Source organism: Melospiza georgiana, chromosome 3 (genome assembly GCF_028018845.1).
Source record: "Melospiza georgiana isolate bMelGeo1 chromosome 3, bMelGeo1.pri, whole genome shotgun sequence".
Classification (NCBI taxonomy): Eukaryota; Metazoa; Chordata; class Aves; order Passeriformes; family Passerellidae; genus Melospiza; species Melospiza georgiana.
Window position 1 is genome coordinate 102593717 of NC_080432.1, and position 26961 is coordinate 102620677.

Here is a 26961-nt window from a genome sequence, read left to right on the forward strand (position 1 = left end):
TCTACATCCTGCCTCTCCTCAATTTATTGCAGATTATTGCATTGAGGCTTCTGTACTAAAGCTAGTAGCAAGAGATTCCTGAGAGCACACAAATGACCAGGCTATCATAACTCTGATCATAATTTTCCCATTATATAATAAACATGGAGCTTGGTTGCTGAAATGAGAGTTACTGATTATATCACTGAGCTTCCCACGTTGGAGTGTTATTTATTCAGCTGTTATTACTCTTTCCTGGTAGAGAATCCAGCTCTGAAAAAACACTGCAAATGTTTCTCTCAATTGAAAGATAATTTTGGTCCTGCTGCTTCTCAACACAGGTGCCAGCATGTGTCTTTTGGTCTTGTTCAAGGAATGAAGACTCGAAGAGGAGAAGTAGTTTTTCTGGAAGATGTTTTAAATGAAGTTCGCTCAAGGATGTTACAAAACATGACTTCCACAAAAAGTTAGCTATTTCAGGTCTTATTGGCTTCTTTTGATGTTCTGTGTTGATCACATTGTGTCATCTTTTCCACCCTTCACTTCTCCCTGTATTGTACTAATCACAGTAATATGCTCTTTTTCTTTCTTTTTGTACTAACCATAATATAAACAACATTACAATAATTCTTTGCAGCTCTGTGAACTCTCCCAAATTGCAGATTTGCAAATTCTAACATTCAGTGAAATTATTTTATCATGCCCTGAGAAGGAAGGTACTTGCCTTTTGGGGACAATTGTTTTTTCTGGAGGGACAAATTAGTCAGTAGTAGATTTGGGGCTGGAGTTCAGGGATCAGTCAGATTTCATCCAAAGGATTTATAGCTCTGACAATTTTCTCTGACAAGAGTGACCCTCGCTTGCCTGCCACTGCTGCCTTGTGACCCTGCTGGCCTCGTGGCTGTTCCTGAGTGCCAGGGAGGTCACTGCTGTGCCCCAGATTGTGCTGAAGGGGGGGTTTGCCTGTGCCCCACTGGGCTGTGGCTCCAGGATCGTTTCCTCCTGATGCACTACAGATCCAAGCAGTTCCCAGTGAAATGCTGCCCCCTCTTGTGCTCTCTGGACTTAGGTGCTGGATTGAGTCAGCGATCTGATCAGCTTAAGTAGTATGCATCTTCCTTGCTCTGCCTCCTCAGCTTTTTTGAAACAGATGATTTTCCTTGTAAAATGGACAAGGAGGTGGTGTCCCTGCCCGTGGCAGGGTGTTTGGACTGGATGATCTTTAAAGGTGTCTTCCATCCCAAAGCATTCTGTGATTGATGGCATGAATGCTCCCTAAATGTACATCCAAATGATCCATTAGCCATTGGAACAACTTCTTTTGTTTATGCATCTTGTATCACTTGGAGCTATTTATCAGTTTTTCAACAAAATCTGCATTTCCCTGATCTTGGAGATTGGCTGTCATGATTGTGAAAAGGAATTCAGCACAGCCTGCATAGTCTGTCATAATGGACCCTTCTCACTTCAAAATCTGTGCTACACATACAAGGGGAAGTGGGAAAAAGCCCATGTGAAACAGCTGTTTGCAGCTTTTAATGAAGATTTATATCCTGGACTCCTTGTTGCATGTATCCTGACAATTTCCATATTGCTGGTTTACGGTTATGGAAGATCTGCTCTTTTTTTGGCATCTCCAAGTCTGAGAAGGAGTCATTATGATGCTGCAGACTTAATAATGTTTTTCTGTTTCCCTTCAGCAACCAAAGAGACCCAAGATCCTGTGGAGACAGCAGAGAAGGTTGGTCTTGCAGCACTCATAATTCAGGTGAGTCTGTGCTGCCTCATGAGGTGTCTGCAGTGTCTGTTAGAAGTTGCAAACTGAGATGAAGAGGTGTGTGTGGGTGACATCAATTTATTGTTCCAGGACTTCCGGGGCCTGCTGTCATCTGATTACCAGTTCAGCTGGGAGCGGGCTCTCCAGAGCCGGGGAGATACAGGGGTGTTCCTGCAGTACACCCATGCCAGACTCCATAGGTGAGAGGAGCATTTCTGCACAGCACAGTCTGACATGAATTTCAACCTTATTAACTTAGTGCTTTGCTAAGTAGTAATGCCAACTGCTTAAATATGACACATGTTCACTTTTTCAGCAGAAGTGTGAGTTTAAGGCAGAAATCATTGAGACTTTCCAGAAGATCAGGCCAATTAATTTTAAATTTTCTACCTCATTTCCATGGAACTGAAGTAACTGTTCATGTAGTTTCTCAGTTCTAGGAACAGCTTCTCTGTGGTTGGTGTCACTGATGAGGAATGGTTGCCTAGAACTAAGGAAACTGACGTAAAAGCCAAAATACCCACACTTGTAAAACACACCACATCACAGAACTTGCAAATATTGGAAAAAGGCTCCCAATATTACCAGTTAGATTGTGCCTGGGCCAGTCTGACCCTCACTGCTGGGCCAAAGGCAGCAACTGTGGTGTATCACCCCAGAGATACCTTGGCTTGCTGGTGGCTGCAGCTGGGCACTGAACAAGTCCAGGCTTGTTAGGAACCCCGTTTACCTCAGGAGGAATAGCTTCAGGTGATGGTGAAGAGAAAAAGGAGAGGATTCTGCTGGAGGGTTTAATGTCCAGAGGTTTATTCCATGGTTACAGAGGTCTGAACGTGAGGACCTGCTCCAACAGAATCCAGACTGCATGGTCTGATCACCTTTTTAAGCTCAGGGACAGGGGGAGGGGAGGTACAGGTGAGCCACCAACCAGGTGAGAGGGGCAGGGTCTCAGGGAAGATGACACCCAGACAGGCCAATGACCCCTGGGCCTGAGGGGCATCCTTTGAACTTGACCAACCACACTGACGCCTTGCTGGAATGTTAAGCCTGATTGACAGGACTCACTCAGCATGGGGGCAAGGGGGAAGGGAGAGAGGCATAGGCACACTTGGGGAAATGACCTGGAAGGCCAAAATGGGACATTACAGCACACCACAACACTTGATGTTTTGGCTACCCACAGTAACTAGTGGGTATTTTTTAACACTGTTATTTTTAACATTATTTCTCACTGTTGATAGCAGAGATTAAAAGGAGATCCCTTCCTGTTGACTCAGGTCAGACACTTGACATGTTTAATTAATTTTTTTTTAAAGAGTTTCAGAAGAGTCCATGTTGAACAGTTTTATCAATCATACTGAACTGCCAGAGCAGACCTCAATATGTGTTTTCATGTACAATTCCTTCCTGGGTGAGACCAAAGGTGTGAGGCAATGGTAGCAGGACATGGTGTTCAGGGGGAACGTGCAAGCCTGATCCTTTTCTCTGGTCTGTTCTTCTTGTACTCCCTTGTCATGTGTTGATGGTTCCAGGGTACCATTAGTGGGGGATTGTCTACCTCCCTAGTCCTTTTAGCTTCTGGACCTGTTGTCCATGCATATGTCTAATCCTGTTGATAATTGAATGGCCAGCACCCATTTTTCATTTTTTTTAATCTTAGGTTGAAGTCAGCTAGTGTGTTTCAGTGCTCCATTCAGCTTGAGCTGAGCCTACTCTGTTTCCTTAAAAACACAGATTACTGTGGTTTTTCTGTTCAGCATTGCTAGGAGATGGTTTTCATCCAACATTTGTTTTCCATTCCTATGTTTTAGTTTAGAACAGATGCATGGGAATGCAGAGCTAACTGATGTGAATGTGTCATGCTTGCAAGAGCCAGATGCCATCTCTGTTCTTCAGCATCTTCTCAGGTTTGTCTAGTTTTCTTTCCAAATTCCATTTCCCTTCAAATGAATATCTGGATATGCCACTGACCTATTGAGAGGGCACAGCCTGTATGATTGTAAGAAAAAATGGCTTGTTTGAGGCAATGGCTTGCCTTTTGTGCCACATGGATTGGATTGCAGCATTTGAAATGTCCATGGCTTTAGAAGCCATATGATGGTAAAAGCAGTATTTGGAACATACTTGGTGTACATGAGCCTCCTAATTATTTCTTGTCTTCACAAAAGTGTGCTCATCTCTGGATAAACATTAGCTGCAGATCTGCTTGGTCCCTCATGTTCTGTTTTTGTCATGTGGGGAAAGAGAGAGGCAGTGAGGTACATGAAGTACATGTGTGCACATCTGGGGGCTCAGCATCCTTCAGAGCTACTGAACACACACAGCTGTTAATCACAGTGGTGTTCTTCATTAATTCAGTCTTTAGGTTGAGCAGTTTCTGTTGTCATTAGTTCACAGATGTAATTAAACTATGGAGATGAGGGAGTTGTCAGTGTTGCATGGCCTGTGACGGAGTCAGAAACAATTGAAGCTTTCAGAGTTCCTACTGAGAATCCTACTGAGTATACTGCATTGCACACTGTGCAGTGCCAGCAAGAACTTTTTTGACCCTACTAAAGACCTTCCTGAGGCCATCTGTCTAAAATTAGGACTTCCAAAAGTCATGCCAGTGTGCCAGGTGGCTCCTTTGACCTGCAGGTGTGGGCTGCAGAGCCCTGCCATGAACTGTGCCAGCCTGCAGAGGCCTGCCTGCAGCCCATCGTTTGCTGCACGCTCTCCTGAGCAACAGCAGGACCAGTAGTGTCTTATTTAGGCAGTGCCATTGTATTTCACATGAAACATGTGAGCTGTTCCTTGGGACTTTTTTATACTCTTACATGACAGCTGAGCTGTTGTTATCAGTGTGTGCTCCTCAGTTCAGCAACTTGTCTTAAAGAATGGAAGATTCCCTGGCAGTTCAGCTTGGACATGCTGACAGGGATGGGCCTGGGAGCTGAGCAGAGATCAGGAAGTCCAGTCCCCACTCTGAATTTGAAATCTCTTCAGCCCTGGAGGTGTTGGTACCTTCTTGCAGGCTGTGAAAAAGGACAGCAAAACACACGAAGAAAAAACATAGCTGTCATGACTGCCTGTAATACCCTGTTTAATACTGTCTTACAAAGTCAAGTGTATTGTGTAAATTATGTAGGATGACCCTGCTTGAGCAGGGAGGTTGGACCAGATCACCCATTGTGGTCTTTTCCAACTTGAACCATTCTGTGTGATTCTGTATTCCAGGATTTGTCTTTTTCTAATGTTGCAAGATTCCTATTATCTACTTAAAATGCTAAGCTGCATTTACTAAAGGCAGTGTCCTCTAAGGGACTATTTTGACTTCCTTGGTTATTTAACACGTTTTTTGCTCCTAGAAACGTACAATTAGTGTTGAGATGTAAAACCAGACATAATGTTCCAGGAACAAATATAGCTCTTGTGTTCTCTCTGCTATAGCCTGCCTCTCTGAGCTGTTTGCATGATGAGGAGCAGAAGCAATCTCCTTCAATAATAAGTGAACAAGGAAGGAATAATCAGTTGTGTGCTAATGACATGGCTTAGGTCTGCTTCAGAAGATTAGTTTTGCTAATTCTACAGCTGTGGTTGTGTGCTTGTTCTGACTTCAGCAAGTTTGATGAGCCTTCTATCTGAGTACATCTTGTACCACTTCAGCACCAAACAATCCTTTCCTTCCTTCACAGGTACGATGAGGTCCTGTACAGATCTTCTCAGGATCTGCAACCCAAGCACATTGTCAGCTACCTCCTCACACTGAGGTAAGGTGTTTGCTGATACTGGCCATGTCTCCAGTGAGGACAGGTCTTCCTGAGCTGGCTCTGCAGCCCTCACATCTGCACTGCTTTGAAGAGTAAAAATAGTGGAAAGATGTAAATTTGTGGCACAGTTTCCCTGAAGCAGGAAATATATAAAGTAGGATAGCAAATAATGTAATAAAGAGTTGAGATTAAGGCTGGAGCCAGGAGCCTCCTGACAAACTTAACAGCTTTTAAGAAAAAATAATCATTTGGCTGAAACACAGTATCTGAACCCAAAATCATGCTGGACTAATGATGTCTTAAGGAGCAGATTTTAGCTGATAACATCCTTTCAATATCAACATGTCAGCTAGGAAATTTTATCCAAACCGCTTTTAACCACTGTCTCAGCCCATGCACAAAGCTTGTTATTAGTGTAAGTCATACTGTGCATCTGATTCCCAGAGGAGTGGACAGCACCATGAAATGCTGGTGTAGGCTTGGTGGAGGAAGCTGTAGAGCCTGTGTATGGGGAAGGCTTTAACAAGTTAAGGAAAACTGTGTAAAGAATCATACATCTCGGGAATGATAGGATGGGCTCTCAAGGATCTTCCCAGATCAGTCTTGAGACTGTTCTGTGGGTTTTTAGGGGGGAGAGAGGGCAGGGAGTGGGAAGGTATGTGTGAAGCAGGGAGATGATTTTGGGGTTATTTTAGGAGAATGAAGTTGTCAGGGCATGCCACCAACACCATGCGGGTCACAGAAAAGCATGCCCTCCTTCAGCCAGGTGAAGAGGCTGTTGGAAATCAGCCCGTGGCATGCTGCACTTGTGGGTGGCTCTTCCAGTTCTGCTGCTTTCTGTAGCCCACAGCGCTGCTGCGGTTGCCAAGTGACTTGCTCCTTCTCACCGTTCTCCCGTGTTTTCCCTTGCAGCCACCTGGCAGCCGTGGCACACAAAACCCTGCCCGTGAAAGGCAGCGCCCCCGCCGTGGCACAGGTGCGGGGTTGGGGGCTGGGGGGCGGCGCAGGAAGGATCCGTGAGGGCTTTGCCAGCCCAGCCGGGTCACCGCTGGGGGGAATACGAGCCCGCAGGCGCAGGAGCCAAGAGCCAGGCTCTCCCGTGGGCGGAACCGCTTGGGGAAGGCAGGGATTGCTGTTCACAGCTGTGCCTTCCGGAAAGGGCTGCTCTGCTTGATCCTCCAAAAACACAACGCTCCCTAAGGACAACTGCTCCAGACCCAGTCAAACACCTTGTCATCACCTTTCCTTCTAAATGTTTTAAGAGTAAACATTTGAGCGTTTAACTTGCTCGTTGACTTTTGATGGTTTCCTTTAGTGGTTATGTGGGAAGATAAAGAATTAGGAGAGAACTGAATCTGTCTCCTCCCTCTTGCCACCTACATATCCCAAGTTGTCGTATTGCCTTTCTAGCTAAAGCACAGAGGCTGACAACTGTTAATGTGCCATTCCAAATAAATGCAAATTCTTCTTACTGATCTCCCAGGCAATGTTTGACCCCCCTAACAACTCAGTAAACGATATATTAATTACACTGCCTCTCTTATTTTCTTTCATCTATTTCAAAAGGAATTACCTATTTGATTTTGGTAGGAAATCACATTTAAGTGTAGAGCTGTGCTGTGGGGGAAGCACATTCTGTGGAATTGGTGGAGCTGCAGTCTGTATTTGAGCGTTGATACTGTAGGCATTAATTCCTTTGACTGCATCAAACTTCAAGGAAAACCTCAGTTCCTTATCCTGTAAATAAAAATAAGTATCTTGCAATGTGACAGCTTTCAAGAGCTATGACTTTTGGAGCAAGCTTGATAGAGCCCTTCCCAAACAGCCAGCTGTGTAACAGCCAAGACATGAACGAGGGAGAGTGAAATTTTCAAAGCAGCCCATAGTTGCTTGTCAGCCTGTCACCCAGGCACAGCGAGGGGAGGGATTCCAGCAGTGTCCTCGGGCTGTACGAGCCCCTGGTGAATGATGTTCAGCTTTTAGTCATTGCATTCGTGCTCATGCATCTCTGCTTGCTCTGCCTCGAGGGCTGGGCTGGGCGTTCCTTTCCACCTTCCTTTGTTTGACAAAGCCTCCCTCTGTTGACAGTGCAGTGGGCTGCCAACAGCTGCTGTGAATTCCTGCAGCACTGGCATGTTCCTCAATACTCAGGTTTTGTGTAGATCCGAATCCCAGTGGGGGCTGAGGCTGCACAGGGTGTTCTCACCTCAGCATCTAACTGCTGTCCCAAGAACCACACCTTGTTCTCTAGCACTACCCTAAAATGACTTTTCTCCTTGTTTTCCAGGCACGGCTCTGTCTCTTCCACGCAGCACGCTCAGTTCTAGCCAACGGAATGAAACTTCTTGGCATTACACCTGTAAATCAAATGTAACGAGGCCATATCCCATGTCAAGTCATATCTCATAGTAAAATGATTTTTTCCACAATAATGTGGATCCTTCTCCTGTGTGTCACTGCTGCTGCAGGCTGGAAACTCCATCTGTGCTGGTTTGTGTTCTCCATGCTACCAGCAGGTGTGGCACAGTCATTTGCAGGGGCAAGGCTATCACACTCATTCTCTTCAGACCTTTGGTGGCAGCAGTGTATTTAAGACACTACTCTACCTGGAATTTCCCATGAAAAAGAACTGCTGTGTATTTGCCATGTAAATATCACATCCTTTTAGTAGAGGAAGTGGTGTTAACTGTGCTCCCCTAAGCAAAGTTCTCCACTCCCACGGTTGCCACTGTGTGCCAAGGCCTAATGGCACAATGGCTTCAAGCTCTGTCTGTTGTAACAAAAGGAGTTACTCAGACCCTGCAGAGACCTTTGCCTGGGTGTTGTGCTGCATTCCTCCTTCAGAAACCTCCGCCAAGCCCAACTGCCAGCTGTCACACCCTGCTCCTCAGCCCTTCCTCAGACCCACTGATGTGACAGCTGGCAAGAAGAGACTGCTGCCCAGCTGGTGGAACAGGAAGCAGTGTTCCCTCAGCACACAGGCAGACGTGGCAGGTGCTGCTTGGCACCCCTCAGCCTCACATTGCTGTAGAGAGGTGGGGCAGCACCCGTGAGGTCCTGCAGGTGCCTGGAAATATCTTCCACCATGGCAGCCTTGACTCCCAAGAGCAACACCGTAGTGGAACACTTGGCAAAAGGCAGAGGGGACCATCCTCTCCCACTGGAAGAGAATTTAGGCATGTTTGTTACTGCTGTGTTTAAACATGCCCCACTTTCAAGTAAAACAATTCCTGTTTAAAGAAATGTAGCCAAGAGCATGAAACTCCACTGTGAATGTCAACAAGTTGCCCCAAGGCGCCAGGGTCAGTTCTCCCTCAAAGCAGAGTTGAAATATCTGGAAGGCTCAGAAGATGAGGAAGGAGGTTGAAGTTGCACAGTTGGCACTGATAAATTAAAGGTGAGCATGCATTACAGGAACCCTTTTCAAGCATCTGTATGCAGAGAGGTTGAGAGAGAAAAGATCTTCTAGACAGAAACTTCATTTACACTTGAGCCAGAGGTACAGGAACAAGTAAAAACCTTCCTCTATACTAAGCATAGAAGATCCCTTTAACACCTACAGCTGAATTTAAAAAAACACTTAAAGAGTAAAAGGAAAGCCACAGCTTCAGAGTCTTTCATCTGACTTTTTAAACCAAACAAGAAAGGCTACCTGTAGTCACTCTGAGGTAGGTGATGCTCAAAGCAAGGGTATTCCCTGTAGAGTTGAATCATCTCGTGCTTAGTGCCTAGGAGAGGAACTCTTCCTGTCATTAATCAAACTGCAATTGCCAAGTATCTTAAGAGAAAATGGTGGCAGTAGTTGCTTTTTTAATAGTTTTTTTTATGAAGCTTTTCAGGCATTTCTGCCCTCAAAGAGCAAGACAGTTTATCAAATACACAAAGAACCATTTTCCCTCCATTATATACATTATATACAATTGAGTGATCAGTTCCTTCATTGGGTTTTCCCTGTAAATGAGACTCTTCATTGTCGATGTGAATGAAGAATACCTTCCATAAAGTACCCAGCCAGCTCCTCAGCTGCAGTGTAGCCTCAGTGTCAGCCACTGGAAACTCCTCATGTAAAACAGAACTAACTTCTGCTTTTAGTCTACCCACTTAAACCATTTCATGACTAGCTTAAGGCTAATTTTGAAAAAAAAGCAGTCTTTTTAAAAGTCTATTTTTTCTCTTGTCCATGTGTCCACTTTCATGGACATCACACATTAGCAAGTCTCTCTTTAGAGGTTTTAGTCTCTGAGGGCTGGATTTTTGTGGTGTCTTGTCGAGGTAATCCATAGAGGTAAATAGAAATACACACCAGGAGAGCACCCAGGGAGAAGGTTACAGCTGAAAGGAGACAAAATAGTTTAAATAAATACATTCATATAAGAAACCTTCAGCAAGCCATGTAAGTTATGATATCTGGATAAGAATATTGAAATTACCCAAAACTAAACAAGACAGCAAACTTGATAAGTCACAGCATTTAGCTTCATCCTCTGTCACTGGGATCTCTTGAGTGTTTACAACCCCCACACAGTTCCAGTTGGTCTCATAGTAAGAATGTGGTGGTGGTGGTCATAAAAGCAAGAGTAAAGCATCTCCTGCAGTCCCAGGTGTCATCTGTAGAGGCTTACATTACAATAAACTTAAATCATAAAAAGGCAGGGGATGTAATAAAATACCCTGTGATAACACCTTTCTTGCCTTTCCATGTCTAGACAGAGTTATTAAGAAACTCTATTAATGAGGCTTTCACAGAAAGATCATTAGTCCAGGTTTGATTTGTGTCAACTGTCAAGAAAACACTGCCCAAGTAAGTTTTTAAAATGTTTTCATCCCTTGCTTTATGGTGCTCTCTTGTAGACAAACACTGATTATTTTCTCCTTATGCAAACTTTCCTTAAGTTTTGTCTCACTAATACTACATCAAAAAGCCAGTTTTCCCACCATCTTCCCACACCATCTTTGGGTTAAGGTAGGAAACTACCCACAACTCAACAGTGAAGGACTGAGCAGGAGTGCTGGGCACAGTATCAGACACAGACTTGACTGGGGAGAAAATTGCAGAACAGCCCAGAGCCATCTGCTGTTTCCTCTCAAAGACATTCACCACATCAGTCAGGCACAACCCCAGCTGCTCTTTGACTTTCTCTCGTGGTGTCTTCAGCAGATGGAGAAAGTAAAAGTTAATGCAGTACTGGGTGTAACTCATTAGGGATGTGTAAAGCCCTTGAAGAAATAGCTGAGGAATTAATTTGGCACTGACTGTACTTAACCCAATAAGAAATAACAACCTGTAAACAGCTGTATCACTCACTAAACTGCATCAGAAAGTGATGCATGAAAATAAAGCTGTTTAAACCAGAAAGGTTCTTTCTGTTTGAAATTGCAGATCCCTCTGACAGAACAAAGGCTTTGAAAGCAGAGCCATCAGGCACCTTTGTGCACCACAACAGGGACCGATGATGCATTAGTGCACAGGAGTCCTGGAGAAGACCTGAAGCTAAAACCAGCAAAACGGCGAGGTTTGGCTTTGGTGGGAGCTGCGTGCAGCAGGCTGGGCAGGCAGGGAACATGCACAGCCATCAAATCAAAGGCAAAAAGGCACTTACTTATCTGGAGGCCAAAGAGGATGACTGATGCCACAGTAGAGAGAACAATGGCAGCCGCTGCAGAAAAGCCTTTCATGATGTTATCTGTGTACTTAACAACCACCGAGGTGTAGAGGCCACCCACGCTGGCCAGAACTGGAAGCAGATAGGGTGTTACCATAAGTACAGGTGCAGTAGGTTACTCTTGAAATGATGCATTTTACTCCACTGGTGTGCTCCTACTTTGGGCTACATTGTCCTAATTAATGATTTAATAGATCATTCACGGGAACGGGATGTCTACATGGCATCCTGTAAATAAGATATAACTAATTTTAAATTATCTACTTGCTAGTCAATTATTTAGGCTGCTGTTTCAGCACAATTTTAAATTGAGTAAGTGAATAACTTCCAAGCAAATGTTACTTTTAAATAAAATCCCTCAAAACACAGTTAAGAGTGTTTCATACTGAAGTTGTAGCTTCCTGCAATCAGTTGTATCATTGTTAAAGAAGAAAAACAATGTCAATGATAAAACCCACAAGATACTTACAGACAACAAACCAGACGTAGTATGTGTAGCCATAGAAAAACCCTTTCTCAAGAACTTTGGCTCCATCTGACATGTACACAACAAATAAATTCACCACAATCCCAGATAAGTACAGCTGAATGTTCCTCACCCACAAGGAAGTATCTGAACTCTTTAACACCTTTTCAAAATAAACTCCTGAAAAAAACAAAACAAAAACCCAAAAATATTTCAGTGAGAAGAATGATTCATGGCTTTTTACATTTTAAAACCAGACAACCTTTTAGAGCCAGCAATCTCTCAAGGTCACTGTCTGTGGAAGACCACTGCTGAACACCAGTGATGGATCCAGGGTCGGTGCAGTCCTCCTCAAGGCTCAACCCTTGTACAAACTCCTTTACATCTGGGTGAGCACGAGTATGCTACAGCAAAGGGACTGTCAATGTTCCTCTCGTACATTCTCAAGTTCTTCAGATTTGTAACTAACTCAGCCCTATAAGGAGTTACTGTTGTCTCATAGAATCTTTTGTTAAATTGTTTCAGTTAGGCTGTTAGGTTTAAGTGCAGTTAAAACCTTCAGGCCTAAACCATTGGTGAAGTCCAGGGCAAAGTTTAGCAAGGGGATCCGCTTTGACTCAGCGGGAAGGTCTCCCTCACTCCTGTTTATCCTTACCCTTTCCTTTCTCTACCCCTTTTTAATCCACAGCCTCCATGAAAATAATTTAATGTTGATTTAAGTTTTAGATTGATTTTAGTCCGTTTTTTTTCGGAGGGTAGGGTAGAAAGGGAGGATCTGTATTACCTCAGTACTGAAACTGAAAACTCCTCAGGAGCTTTGTGCTGCCAGAGTACTTGGCAGAGCAGCTCGTTCTGAAACCACAGCTTCAGGGGATTACAAGGGCAAATCAAAAACAAGGCCTTCTGCTAATTGAAAATACAGGCTGGTTTTGAGGAAGTGGAATTCATTTGAATCTAAAGCTCTGGCTCTTGATACTACACTGAAGAGCATTATTTTTTGCTTTGCATTACTGAAACTCCCCAAATACTTCTTCATTATTCTACTTGGGAGGCATTTGTCAGACTAAGAGGCAGACATTTGGCAAGGCCCTCACCACCTGCCTTTTTAACCACTGCTCACCCAATCAGGACTCTTCCAAGCTCTGGAACTTCCTCTACATTTCAAAACAAAGAAAGCAGTTTGCAGGACTCTTAACAGTGACTTCCCTGACCTTCTGGTGAGAGCCCTATTGACTGGAAGTTTATTGGTGATTAGTATCACACACCATCCTTCATACAATGTGAGAAACTCATATGGAACCAACAAAGGTGGCACAAAGATCCGTGTGTTAGAAGCCCTAGGCACACACCCCTTCCCCCCCACAAAAATCCCCGAATCAGCTGCAGGGAAGGTCTTTCTACTCTTTTATTAGTGAAAAATGCAATTTATAATTTAACAGAATACAGTGAGTACTTATGGTGAATAAATGAGAAGGCAGATTTATACACCAGGGGTTCAAATAAGTATAAAACCAAGGAAATATTGTATTATCTCATAAGAATATAAATTTTTGAAATGTAAAAAACAACAACAAACTAGTACTGTTAATGACTGCAGCCTTTAAAATAACCCAGAAAAATTACCTTGAGATTTCTGCCCCCTGAGAAGACCCAGAGAGCACAATGAGGTGTAATCAACATAACAGAAATTTGGCTTGAGTATGAACCATACTTGTAAATGTTATAAACTGAGAAAACAGTAGGCAAATCAATAAAACTGTGCTACTAGATTTGTGAATACACATTTCACAAATCCACTAGGCAAGAAGAAGGAAAGAATGGGGGCTGATGAGGAGAACCTACTCCTCAGAACTGTTTTAAGTCACAAAGGATTTGCCAGTAAATTATCCCTCCAATACTTTTAAAAGCATTGCTGGGGCCCTGGATACTTGGAAATTATCACAGGATCAGCAATTTGAAGAAAAAGCTTCTTTTCCATCTCTAAGTGACACACAACCATTTTTACATTTTGCTGGACTAATGTTGACTCTGTAAAACATGGTCAGTCCAGAAACTGGAGGTCTAACGGCAAAATAACTGCTTCATGTGAGCGTGGGAAGGAAGAACAGGAAGGGAATTTGAAAAGAATTTATGTTTTCAACATGTAAAGCCCCAAGGGCACAAGGAGCTCTGTGGATGAAGCACACAGTCAATCCCTCCCAGCTGCCCCAGAGCTTCAGCTGTCAGCAAGGAAACCCAAGCTGCAATCCTTTTGCAGGAGAAGAAAGCCCTAAGTGTCTAAGCTGCCTGCACCAGCCTGTCAGTGCTCTGAATTTGCAGGCCTTTGGAAGCACAGCTGTTGGCCCACATTATCTGGGAAAGCAGGAGTTTTAGGAGACTGAAGGCTGTATTTTGTCTTGCAGCTTTGGAGCACCTATTTAAATGAGGAAATTCATAACTTTCCAGGAAAAGCTGACTGAGCTCTACATAGTTTTATTTAGTATTTCTGCTTCAAAGTGCCTATTTTACTGAAATGACACCAAATAAGAATGACACTCTCCTCCTCTACCCACCAGAATGTTTTTCCATGAGTAATGAGCATCTATGCACAGCACAAGATCATTCTTGCAAGATTTTCCAGTACTAGAGGTGGATAGTACCTTGTTTTTCACAGGGGAGAGGAGAAGAATCCAGTTTACAGTCAGGGGAATATGCCCCTGTGAGCCAAATTTCAAATTAACAAGTAATTTGCATTTCTTTATTTCTGAGCACCAGTTCACTCGTCCCAAAGTTTTAGTGTCCTTCTCCAGAAGCCAGAGAAAAAACTACACTGAGAGGAGACACTGGTTGTAGAACAAAGCAAAAATAAGCAAAACCAAAAATCCTTCACTGAGTTTATCCAGGCTTCCTGCTACTACCCTAACTCTGTGCCTTCCTCATGCTCCCTCTACATCCCATTTTCCACCTACACAACTATGGCAGTGTGTATTTCAGGGCTGAGCTGGTACAGAACTGAGTGAGGAGCTCAGTTCCCCTTGTAAAAAAAATGCAAGTATTTCATGTGATCACCAAAGGGGAGCTATTCACTGCAAAGTAAACTTTATAAAATTGATGTACATTAATTAAATGCACGGAGTGAGTCATTATGCTGCTCCCTACAGTCTTATTCACAGCACTGAAAGACACTTCCAATTGCAAACCAGCCCTCTATGTTGCATTGTGCAAAACCAATGGTACATGCTCCTATCATTTGCTTGACAATGGGAGTAATTAGGTTATGACTCTGCCATAATTACCAAAAGTAGAAGGCAGTTATGGGCAGAGGGAATAAACTATTAGAGGAAGACAGTTAACAAATGAAGAATGTTCAGTTTCAAGCCCTGAGAATTTTCCAGTTCTTTAGATACAGCCCACATACAGAAATAATACTGTACCTGCAAATCCTGAGCAAAACACTGCCACAGCAATTGCTCCAAACCCTAGCCATGGGTTCTGCTCCACCTGTAACATCAACCATCATTTTAAAAAGGATACAACACTTCAGTCATTCACAATAATCAATTCCAGAGTGCTGTGGTTTAAATTCAGCCAGTAACCAACCCAGCTCCTCACTCATTCCCCCTAAGTCCCACAACGGGGAGAAGATTTGAAAACAAAAGGTAAACTTGTGGGTTGATATAAGCACAGTTTAATAACTACATCAAAATAAAAATTACTAATAATTCTACTATTAACAAAAAGAGAGAGAGATATAAAACCCAAGAAAACTAAGTATAACTAAATCAAAATACAAATTACTAATAATTCTAGTATTAACAAAAGGAGAGAAAGATATAAAATCCAAGAAAACTAAGTGATGCACAAAGTAATTGATCACCACCTGCTGACAGATGCCCAGCCCACCCTGCAGCAGCAATCAGCTCCTCCTGGCCAAATTCCCTGATTTTCCATAGTGGGTGTAACATTGCATAGTATGGCATATCCCTCTGGCCAGTTCAGCTCAGCTGTCCTGGCCGTCCTCCCTCCTGCCTTCTTGTGCCCCTCCTCACTGACAGAGCAGGAGACACTGAAAAGCCCTGGCCTCATGGTTAAGCACTACTGAGCCACAATTTAAACACCAGTGTTACCAACATTGTTCTCATACTAAATCCAAAACACAGCACTGAACCAGCTACTAGGAAGGAATTTAATTCTCTCCCAGCCAAACCAAGGGCACAGAGCTATTTCATTAAGTAAAGCAAACTTACTAGCATTTCACTGCAGCACCACGTGCCCTTGCTGATCTAGGGCTGTCCCTCAGATCAGCTCAGTGTAGCTGGGTGGTGTTTCCCTTTCTGTGGGTGCTCTCCCAGTGCTCAGAGGCACTGTCCCCTTGGCTGTGGCCAGCACTCCCAGAGGCATGACCTACCTTTCCCACTAATGCAGCTGAGCAGCAGCTCTGACCTAAGAAACAGAAGACACTTGTTTCTCCCTACAACAGTATTAGGTCAGTGCCTCTGAAGGGTGTGTATAAATGACATACCCACACTGCACTGGAGTTTTGCTCCTAATTCCTTGCACTGCTTTGATTCCAAGTTCTCTGTTCCAACAATTACGTTACTAAGGCCAACTGCTGGAAACAATCTATTACTCAGACTAGGATGGTGCATTAGGTTATGGTGCCTGTGGTAATTTATACTAATTGTAGCAATCCCTTGCATTTCCAAAAAGGTGAGACCAGAGCAATACCACAAGCCTGCCTGAACTGGTACACAGAAAGGTGAAAGCCAAGGATCAAGCACCATTTATTCTTTACCTGAAGAGGGAAAATTTGAACTCTTACCTGTACTTTTGTAGCCTGAGCAGGCTCCCACTGAACAAGGGTAACACCACCACACAGCATGAAGACAGAGAACCACTGCAACTTACTAAGGGTACGGCTCAACATCAGGACTGTACATAAAGCTGTACAAGGGATCTTCAACTGGTATGTCACCTAGAAAAGACGGGAATGTAGTGTAGAGGACATGGTTTTATAAACTCCTCTAAAACAAGAAAATAAGATAGAAAATTCAAATACACAATGACAGATTTTTATATTCATTGATTTCCTACACATCCATGTCCAACTACAACCATGTGAATTTGAAGTGACTCTAGCAGTGAGTGGCTTGGCTCAGAAAGCCAGAGCTCTGCAGCACAGTGTATGTTCTGAACGGAACAAAGCACAGTTTCGCTTTTAACACTGAAGCTGAAGAGAGTGCTGCATGCCAGGCAGATACCTGACACATGTGCCTAATAAACCTGGAAAGAGAAATATATTTCCAGGTCTGCTACTGACAGAAACCTGTATTACCTGGTAGACTGCAGCATCCAAGTTGCTAAGAGCCACGAATGCCATATTGTTTTGGACAGCGTACACCACAGATGGAACACTTAATTTCAGCAGTTCTTTAGGACTTCCGAATACATTTTCTTTTAAAGATGTTATTAATCTTGTCAGACTTCCAGTTTCTCTGCAAAATATTAGGAGGGCATTCCTAAACTGGTATTTTAAAACAGAAATCAAATCAATGAATCCCTTGGGAGGGCTGAAAATTTGTCTTCCACGATCAGCTGTACTTTCTGTTCATAAAAGAAAAAAAAAGGTTAACTGGCAAAAAACAAGTGAGGTTTTCAACAAGCAGAAAGCCCTGAAGGTGAGAGAAACATTATGGAATCAGGAAGTTGATGCATTAATGTGTAGCAGTGTGCCAATATAGGCAGTGGAACAGAAGGCTGTTGTTCACATCTCCCCTTTTTTACTGGGTATTAATGTTTGTGTGTGATGTTAAATGTCCATGATTTTCCAGATCCCCTTTAAACTAGGCCTCACAGTACAATCAAAAAAGGATTGTACCCTTGCACACTTCTTACCTAGAGAAACCTCTCATTCCTCAGTCAGCCATGGGCTCCCAGTCTCACCTGTGCTGTGGGAGAGGCTGGGCCAGCAGCAGCACACACATGAAGAGGGCTGGCGGGTGTGTGGGGGCTCCCTGTGGCCTGTCCCTGTCTTTGCCTTTCACACCTCTCCTCCAAGTAATTTCAGTGTGTGACGGAGCAGGCAATGGGGAAGAACGTGTTGCTGCTGGCTGCTTTTGCAGTTTGCTGCTCAGCTTTTCACAGCTGCCCTCTGCATTACTGCTACTCCCCCATTGCTTGTACATCAATCTGACATTTGCTGCTGCTTCAGTCCTCTTCCCAGTTCTCCCACAGCTCCCCTTTCCAATCTTCTCTCGCTTAGCACTGACAAATACCAACATCCCAAATCATTCCTGCCCCCTCTCACAGGCCTTTCAACTTGTAAGCTGTACTGCTCTTGAATTTAATTTTCCTTGTGTTTCTATTGCACACTTGTATGAATAGCTTTAACCACCTTGTTTCAGCATATTTTCCTTTCCTGATCAACCACTGACTCTGCACTCCAGTTGTTCAACTCTTCCTCTCTGAAGATTTACAGGCTTTACCATCTCATGATCCTTCCATCCAAATTTCTCTCCTTCCTTGCCTTCCTCCCTACTTGCACCAAGCATTTACTTCTTTTTCCTCTCCCTGTAGGGAGAGCAGTTGTTAGGCAGAGGCAGCTGCAATGGATTCTTTTTGCATTTTTCCGTAACAGAAAGAACACACAGAAAACCAGACATGTCTGTCCACAGAGAATAACTGTGACAAGAAAATCCATGGACAAATAGCACTTAAAGTGAAGTCTGCAGTAGAGGAAAGGGGAAGAGTTCATGCTACAGCTCACCATGGTTAATTGCACTAGACACAGAACTGTATAAAATGTTAGGAGCCACTGATGTTATGGGCAGATTTTTTTGGTTTGTTCAATTTCTGAATGTATTTATTACATTGTCTAGGATTGGGAGAAAAGATGTACAAGAAAATTGGGTCATTGCCAAGTACACCTGGACTAAAGTACTTCTATCTCAAATGTTTAACTGAAAATAAAATATTTAGCACAGATGTGGTTCTACTCTAAGAAAATAAGAAGTAAAAAAAAAAACAAAACACAGAGGAATAACATCTTCTATTCATTGATAGTAAGGTGGGCTATCAAACAAGAAAATAATACTTAATCTATAAAACAATATTTAAAATAATTTAAAACTAATTTTTAAAATAATTTTTAAACTGCTTATGTTCCAGACCACGCTCAGTGAAGTTGTTGATCAGATTTTTAAAGTCACAGCAGCAATAGTAACTTCTGTCTACTTTGACTTCAAGAACAAAATCTCAGCAATGAAGAATAACATGTGCCTAATAATCACCACCTTCCCTTTAGATTCTGAGGACAAGAAGCTAAACTATCTAATAGTTCATCTGTGCAGTGGATGTGCTTTCTGAAGCAGGCACTTACCAGCAATCTCTAACTGTAGGTTGAATTCAGTACATGGCCAAAAAACAACTTAAAGCAAACCTCCCTGTACAGCTGATAATGTAAAATTAGGTTCAAAGAAGTACACTGCAAGATCAAATTAGAAAATAAACAATTATCTAGCTTGAATTCAGCTTTCTTGATGTTGATCTAGGTTTGAATTTTAAAACATTATCAATTTTCTTTGTAGAATGGTTCAGGTTAGAAGAGACCCTAAGATCATCTTGTTTCAACCTCCCTGCCATGGGCAGACACAATTTCCACTAGACCAGTGTGCTCCAAGCCCCATCCAGCCTGGCCTTGAACATCTACAGGGTTGGGGCATCCACCATATCTCTGGGCAGCCTGTCTCAGAGATTTACCACCCTCACACTAAAGAATTTATTCCTAATACCTATTTTCTTCCACTTTAAAGCCATTTCTCCTTTCATAAATTCCTTACCCCATTGACAAAGCCAGTTTCTAAGTATGAAGAGGTGAGAGATACTAATAACTATCACTTATGCAACAGAAAAACACATTTGTTAGAAAAGCTGAAGTTAAAACTAGAGTTTGCAAAACAGCTCTGCTTTTCTTCATCCATGACTAAGTAGTTATGTACCAGCTAAGAATGTAGCAAATGCTATTACCAGATGGTGAACAGGACTTTAAATAAGCATGAGAAATGGAGAGGAAACTTCAGTTAACAATTAGCACAGCTTAAACTATCATAAGCTTCTCTTTTGAAAGACAATTCTTTGGCATTCATCCATTCAATGTGCCCTCCAGGAGATGCCTTAAGAGTAAACAGTGAAGGCATCATGTAATAATGTGTAAGAAAACAAACTTGGCAGCTGGAACAGTGGGAGAGTTGTACTCTAGTACCCTGTACACTGCAGTTACCAATGCTATCTCTTTCAAAAAGCAAAGGTACCCACACAAATGTATGCTGCTGTACAGTAAAAAAACAGGTCTGAACTGAACTACAAAGGCACCTTACCTGGGGTGAGACAACTTGGTTAGGATTTCAAACTGAAGGAAGCTGTAAAGGAGACAGGGAAAGAAGCTGTGCTGGAATTGATGCTGTTCAGCACATTCATAAGTGATCTGGAAGAGGAGGTTACTAGAAAGTTGGCAACTTCTGGACCCATCAGTATGCCAGACACTTTACCAAGGAGAGGTGAGCTTGGCCTGATGAACAGTGTCTGCTGGTGCCCATCTCTCCCTCAGCTATGGAGGAAAAGCCCCACCAGCTGACCAGATCAGAATAGACCTTGTAAGCCCCAAACAGCTCAGTGAATCTGATTCTTCCCATTTTAACTGGTAAATAAGGCTCAGGTGTCAATGAATGAGAAAGAACCATAAGAAATGGCCACCCCTATATTACAGCAACTCTCTCTCATCTAGTTATGGAGACCTGGCAAAAAAATGCAAGTAGTTCTTGGATGGCACCAGCTCAAGGATGGCATCAGCTTCAGAGAAATGAGCAGAACCCTTAGGAAAGGAACTGAGGCTGAGAGAGAACACACTTCATTCTCTGCCATGGCACATTCATATCCTGACTGCAGCATGCAGCTCTGGATCCTGTTTCCAAAGGGATGTAACAATGCTGGAAATGCTCTAAGGATGGGTACTATGATGATCCCAGAAAAATTAAACTAGGGCTCCTGGCTTAGAAAATAAATCAGTGATGAAAACGCAGATCTACAGAGCTATGAAAAGCAAAATGAAGGAGGAAAGATTATTCATCACATCTGTCAACACAAAACAACAGGCTCCAAAAGTTACTGCCACAAGCTAAGGGAAGCTCAGCCCATGCTTGCCCCCTTGGCTACACTTCCATTCCACACATCCTCTGCTGACAAAGGGAAAATAATGGGCTACAGACACTTTTTGCTGTGCTGGGCTGTTCTGAAAACATCAACATGCTAAGACTTCTTTCTGAGTTAAACATAATTTAGTTTTTAATTATTTCAAGTAAAAAAGACCATTCATACATTTAATGAACAAAGTATTACAGACCCTTAACAAAAGGGATTGCTTACCCTGCTGCACTAGGTGTACTACAAACAGCCTGAGTCCCAGGTGCACAAGATTTGACAAATTACCCACACAGGTGAGGCTGCCCACAGGTAGCTCTCTACCCTCACTATTGGGAAGCATGGGCTGCTTCAGTCTCCAGAGAGGAAGTGGAATCCTCATTGGTCACAACAGTGAGAGCCACAGCAGAACCACGTGTCAGCAGAGTCATTTCTGCCAGCATTGTGTGCTGACAGGGTGTCCAGGGTGCATGTAAAGAAAAACAGACATTCCCCACTGGACATATCTGCCTTTTCTAACACAATCCATTTAAGGAAAGGTTAAAGAAAGAAAGCAGTTTGTCACAGTTGCCTCACCAAATTCAAATATCACCTCACTTCTAAAGCAAGTAAAATGCCATTTGTGTGTTAAGAGGCAAAGAGCTGATGAAAATCTGAAGTACATCATGTGACTGCATGAGCCCATAACAGCCAGCCTTCTGATGTACCACAAGCCACAAAGAGAGACAGACACCCGAAAAGAACAAATTCTATCACAGCAGCAAGAACTGGGCTTTGGAAAATAGAAAAAAATAGAAAAAGAGAAAATATAGAAAAAATATTTATATTCCTAGAATATAAAGATTCTTCCTAGGAAGCTGAAAAGGAGAAAAGGCAGCAGACTGATAGCCTCCCTACTTGAGATGCTCTTGCATGGACTAAAGTTCTAGTTCTTAGCAGCAGTCTGCAATTACAGAAACTACTATTTTTTGATCACAGCCTTTCAGTATTGGCTTGCAGATTATTAGAGACAGCAAAATGTCTGTCTGTAACATTGTTTGGGAAAATTTACTAGTAGGAATGTTAGAATTTTATGTAACTCAGCAGATGATGGCTCACAGCAGATGATCAAAGTCCAACTTTCATCTACACCAACATCTTAAAGACCAAAACATCATGGATAATCCATGCTGACACTCTGAAGTGATTCCAAAATTAGAAAATATGTAGAAAGGATACACCTGAATATCGTGCTGTATACAAAGCCGTTTCAGTTGATGAGGACTCACAAGCTCTAACCTGCTCTAAATTACCCTTCCACAGCACCATTATCCAGCCACATTCTCAAACATACCTGCACTTCAGGACCCGAGAATCTGAGGTTAGAAGCAAGGACTGGTTTTCAAAACACTGATCAGCACTCCCACACTTACTTAGCCAGGATGCCCAGGCTCAGGAACAGCTTGATAACTTCAGTGACACACACAGCTGTTGTTGAAAAGTAGAGCTCTGTCTCCACTGTCCGGGTGTACCGCAGCGCCACCGTGTACGTGGCAGCAACCAGGGTCATCACCGTGAGGCAGTACAGCTTGAACAGCAAGCTGACATTTTCTGAAACAGAGAGAGACTCAGTGTAACCCCCATTTTCATTTAAGAACTGAAACAGTGTGTTCTCCAGCTGGAGGTGTGTATCCAACACCACTGTGTCAGCAGACAATAATTACAATGTTAGGAAACACTTTCCATAAAAAAAAAGTTTGGTTAAATTTTACAGCCTTCTCAAAGAAGCTTGTACAGGAACCCCAAGTGTTTGAAAATGAGATGCTCTCTTGCCCTTGTAATCATCCTTCATTCTAGAAAAAACTAATCATACATTAACATTTATCTAATAACAATCAAAAACTCTCTCAGTGCTTTCCTGCTCTCTAGCTGACAGTAGGCACTCACTCTGAAATGGCATCTGCTCCTCCTCATGGAATATACTGAACTCTGACACAAAGAGCATTGGCAGATTAGCAAAAGCAAAAAGAGAGGAAAAGTTCAATATAAGCAAAGAAATCTAGCAAATCTTAATAAAAAAGGCAGCGTTTCTGTCAGCCCTATTTTCCACTCAAGTCAGTAAAAGATGATTTTGCTCTGAATGGTGATGGCTCTTCACACAAAGGACTGAAGGACTTTCTTGAAAAAATCCCTGTGGAAAGGTTTAAGGTTACGGCTCTTGAAGAAAATTAAATCACACAAGGACTGTGTATCATTTGTGTTATCCCCTCTGTCTTCCCCACTGATATATTCCTACAACAGCAGCAACACTTGTAACAGTTTTGACCTGGACCAACTACCATCCTGCAAAATTTTGGAGTTAGCCTGTCCAAGGTCCCTGGAAGATGGCAGTTTTTCATCCATCCACACTCCTCCAAGGCCTGAGAGCTCCATCAGGCCACTCCAGTGCACTCCCAGGTCAGGAAATGCTGAGCCTGCATCTGAACCAGCTGGGAGAACAGCACACAACTCCAAATGGGATTTCTCTGCACAAAGGCAAAGCCCACCACGAGACATCAGCCAATGTGTGCCTTCTACAAAATCCTTTTCTGCACTGGCAGATTGTTATGCTTGGCATCTCTCTGGTGGGTATTGGTCATTCAGCAGCACCTTTGGGGCCACTGTCATGTTCTAAATACCCTAAAGAAAGGTGTTTTAATTGGTGTAAGTTTGTATTCCTCTGCTGATTAGGGATTGAGATAGAGGATAAGTAGTTTTGTAATAACTTTGTTCATTTAAAAAAGGAACAAATCCAGAGCGACCAATGCTTTGGCTCATGTTACTTTCAAACCAGAGATGTTTTCAATTGCATAACATTTCTGCAAGGTACAGTTAATACCTCCTGCCACTGCAATCATTTAAATTAGCTACTTCCTCATAGATAAAAATCTTATCCACGTCAGTAACCACTTTTAAAAGGTAGAGGCAATTAGTTTTTGGACTAACAATGCTTAGAAGAGACTTACAAGCTGTAACCCATTTTTAAATTAAATTTGGATTGTGGGGAGGAAATACAAGGACAACCAGGAAATATAACTAACCCCATCTGGTTTTACAAAAACGTATCTTCAAATGATGTTTCAGTGCTGACAGAAATTATATTAATGCTGTGATTTGACACACGAAGATTTTAAGTCTATGCACCACCAAACTAAAGCTAAACTTAATCCTTGCCTCTAGTAACTACTCTTAAAAAAAAAAAAAGCCCCAATTTGACAATGGTTTGCAAACTTGGATAAGCCAAAGGCAGCAAGACATAACAAATCTAGTATCTAGACTAGATAGTTCCAGCATTATGTAAAAAGGTATTTGTAATTCCTTTTTGGCCTGGACATTTCTTCGGCTGGCTCCCATGTCTGCATCAGCACCAGTGCAGCAAGGGGAGCAGAAGAAAGCATAGCTGGGGCACCCATAACTTCTGCTGAATAAATCTGAACTTACATCTGTCTAAAGAAAAGAAAAGCTGGAAGAAGCTTTTGGTTTTTTTTCCCAGTAAATCCCACCTGGATGAAATTATTTCAAAATTATGAAATATGAAATTATGAAAAATGAAATTATGGCAAAAAGGGACCAGACGGGCCAAAAGCCTCAGGATAAAAGTGTGAGCCTCCCACACATCTCCAGGGCTGATCTCAGGGCTCTGCCAGGGCTCCTGGAAGGCAGCCCTGGGCCAAGCCTGGCACGGGAGCACAGCCCGCTGCCTGCCCGGTAATTTGGGTGGCAGGCGCCCGGCACACACTGCTGGGAGCCTCCAGCCCCTCAACCTGCCGGGACCCTCCTGCCCCTCACCCTGCCGGGAGCCTCCTGCCCCTCACACTGCTGGGAGCCTCCAGCCCCTCACACTGCTGGGACCCTCCTGCCCCTCACTCTGCTGGGAGCCTCCAGCCCCTCACACTGCTGGGAGCCTCCTGCCCCTCACCATGCCGGGACCCTCCAGCCCCTCACTCTGCTGGGAGCCTCCAGCCCCTCACTCTGCTGGGAGCCTCCTGCCCCTCACCCTGCCGGGAGCCTCCTGCCCCTCACTCTGCCGGGAGCCTCCTGCCCCTCACCCTGCCGGGAGCCTCCAGCCCCTCACTCTGCTGGGAGCCTCCTGCCCCTCACTCTGCTGGGAGCCTCCAGCCCCTCACTCTGCTGGGACCCTCCGGCCCCTCACACTGCTGGGACCCTCCTGCCCCTCACCCCGCCAGGCCCGACCAAGCCACCGCCGGGGCTGGGGAGTCCCGGGCAAGGCCCTCCATGGGCGAGCTGGAAGAAGGGCAGGCGGCGCCGTCCTGGCGGATTGAAGCCCTCCTGGCTTGCCCGAGGTTCTAGCTTCGGGACCGTGTGGGCTCTGGCTTCGCTGTACACAGTATCCCTGAGAATCAGGAAATAAATTAGGTTGGGAAAAACGTCTGGTGTCATGGAGTCTGACCTTTGACCGGACATCGGCAAAGTGAACTACACTGTACCCCGAAGTGCCGCATCCAGTCTTTCCTTAAACATCTCCAAGGATTGTGACTCCACCACCTTCCTGGGCAGTCCATTCCAGCAACTAAACATCTCCAAGGATTGTGACTCCACCACCTTCCTGGGCAGTCCATTCCAGCAACTAATCATCCCTTCTGTGGAGAAATTCCTCCTAATGTGCAACCTAAGCACACTCCAATATGCACCTGGGTGCGGCGGCGTTTCCAGGGACACCTGCGGTGCCCACAGGGTGGGCGCAGGGGATGTCCCTGTGCACTGACCGCCCGCGCCTCGGGATAAGCCCCAAAGATGCTGCGGCACGGTCAGAGGGGAACTGGTGGAGGGGGAGACGCGACTGTGGCGGATCCTAAAGGTGGAAGCGTCCCGGGGACCCGGCAAGCCCCGTACCGGGAGCACCCGCCCCCCACACGCCGGGAAGGCAGCGGTGCCACAACGCGAGGAGAAGCTCCCGGGCGGCGGGAGGAGAGCGGGAGGGCGGGAAAGCAGGCGGGGAGAGCCCCTCCCCAGCGCGACCCCGCAGCTCCGCGTAGCCCCTTCCCCCCCTTCTCTCCCGCGGTGGTGGCGCCCGGTGCCACAGCCCCCAGCGCGGAGGACAGTTCCACTCCCTCTGGCACGGGGGAGGCAGGGGGAGTCTGCGCGCAGGTCGCGTTTCCTCTTGGGAAAGCGGGTGGAAATTGCCCCCGTTCTCCGGCCGTGCCGCCCACCGGGAGCCGCGGGACCCGCCGGGCACCCGCACCGCCGGCCTTACCTTTCGGAGGCGACATGGTGCTCGCCGAAGGCTTCAGGACTGCCGGGCCGGGGCCGCCCGCCGTGCCCCGCCGCTCCTCCCATCGCACCATAGAGTGCGGCGCGGCCGCCCAGAGCGCCCCGCCGGCCGCGCCGAACCATCGAGTCGAGCTCCGTCCCGCCTGGGTATCCTGGAGAGCATCCTGCTCCACCCGGCCGCGTTCCGCCGCTGTTTCACTGGCAGCAAACATCCAGGAATCTCACACGCGTCTTTCTCATTGCCAGGAGCAAGCTCGTAGCCACCGACACGCTTCTGCCGCGAGAAAAACCGAGATGGAGGTTACAGTTGTATTCCCCAGTATTTTACAGCACTGCAGTACCTTCTCCAGTGGAAAATAACAAAGTAGGATAAAATGAAATTTCAATCATCGGCTTACTTTTAAACAAAATGTATTTCTGGATTCTTGAAATACCAGTTTGTTGGTAAGAACTGTAACATAAAAGCCTCAAAGCAGATTATGATAATATAGAGAGATCACAGCAATAATAAAGAAGTGACAGGGTATTTTTCTCTGTGAAAAAAAAAAAAGAGCTGCAGCTAGTAATTGTATTGATATTTTAATAAGTCTAATCATTGGTGACCACTCATAATTTAAAAACATGGAGGAACAGCACATCTAGCTGCTACTGATTAGTTTATTTTCCCAACAGAGAAAATCACGTAGTCAAAAACAATTTAGCAAAGTTCTTTTAGTGCTCCCCTTACACTCCTTTGTTTTTTTTTAATAATGCTTTGGGGATTAGTCCCTGTTGTGTAACTTTTAAAAGTGAAACCAAATACCTTGGAAAACAACAAGAGAGTGCTATCCTGCACAATGCCACAGAAAAATCACTCATCACACAAAACCACAGAAAAATCATTCATTGTCACAATCTTGTCTA

At 44.3% G+C, this 26961-nt stretch overlaps 2 protein-coding genes across 2 annotated transcripts in view; one reads left to right on the plus strand and one right to left on the minus strand.

Annotated features, from left to right (window-relative positions):
• RARS2 (arginyl-tRNA synthetase 2, mitochondrial) overlaps window positions 1-7934 on the plus strand; it is a 30285-nt gene extending 22351 nt beyond the window's left edge. The window contains exons 14-20 of the mRNA XM_058019584.1: window positions 321-445; window positions 1680-1747; window positions 1847-1956; window positions 3568-3663; window positions 5431-5505; window positions 6418-6481; window positions 7793-7934. Of these exons, the coding sequence (XP_057875567.1) occupies window positions 321-445; window positions 1680-1747; window positions 1847-1956; window positions 3568-3663; window positions 5431-5505; window positions 6418-6481; window positions 7793-7879 (625 nt within the window). The 3' untranslated portion in view covers window positions 7880-7934. The remainder of the gene's footprint in view (window positions 1-320; window positions 446-1679; window positions 1748-1846; window positions 1957-3567; window positions 3664-5430; window positions 5506-6417; window positions 6482-7792) is intronic.
• Window positions 7935-8968: 1034 nt separating this feature from the next.
• On the minus strand, window positions 8969-26861 carry SLC35A1 (solute carrier family 35 member A1). Its single transcript, XM_058019585.1, has 8 exons — window positions 26042-26861; window positions 22221-22398; window positions 16949-17108; window positions 16436-16588; window positions 15048-15114; window positions 11638-11814; window positions 11106-11240; window positions 8969-9837 (listed from the first exon to the last, which is right to left on the minus strand). Exons 1-8 carry the CDS (start codon window positions 26268-26270, stop codon window positions 9707-9709), a joined length of 1230 nt encoding a protein of 409 aa, XP_057875568.1. The 5' UTR covers window positions 26271-26861; the 3' UTR covers window positions 8969-9706.
• Window positions 26862-26961: the final 100 nt, after the last annotated feature.

What these genes read in the sequence shown, in the direction of transcription:
- SLC35A1 (XM_058019585.1), bottom strand. Translation starts at nt 26,270, where the DNA reads ATGTTTGCTGCCAGTGAAACAGCGGCGGAACGCGGCCGGGTGGAGCAG. An exon ending in GTTTTGCTCAGGATTTGCAG is followed by an intron (nt 11,815 to 15,047) that starts GTACAGTATTAT and finishes TGTTTTTTTCAG; the next exon opens with GAGTTTATTTTGAAAAGGTG. An exon ending in CTACGTCTGGTTTGTTGTCT is followed by an intron (nt 11,241 to 11,637) that starts GTAAGTATCTTG and finishes ATCTGCTTCCAG; the next exon opens with TTCTGGCCAGCGTGGGTGGC.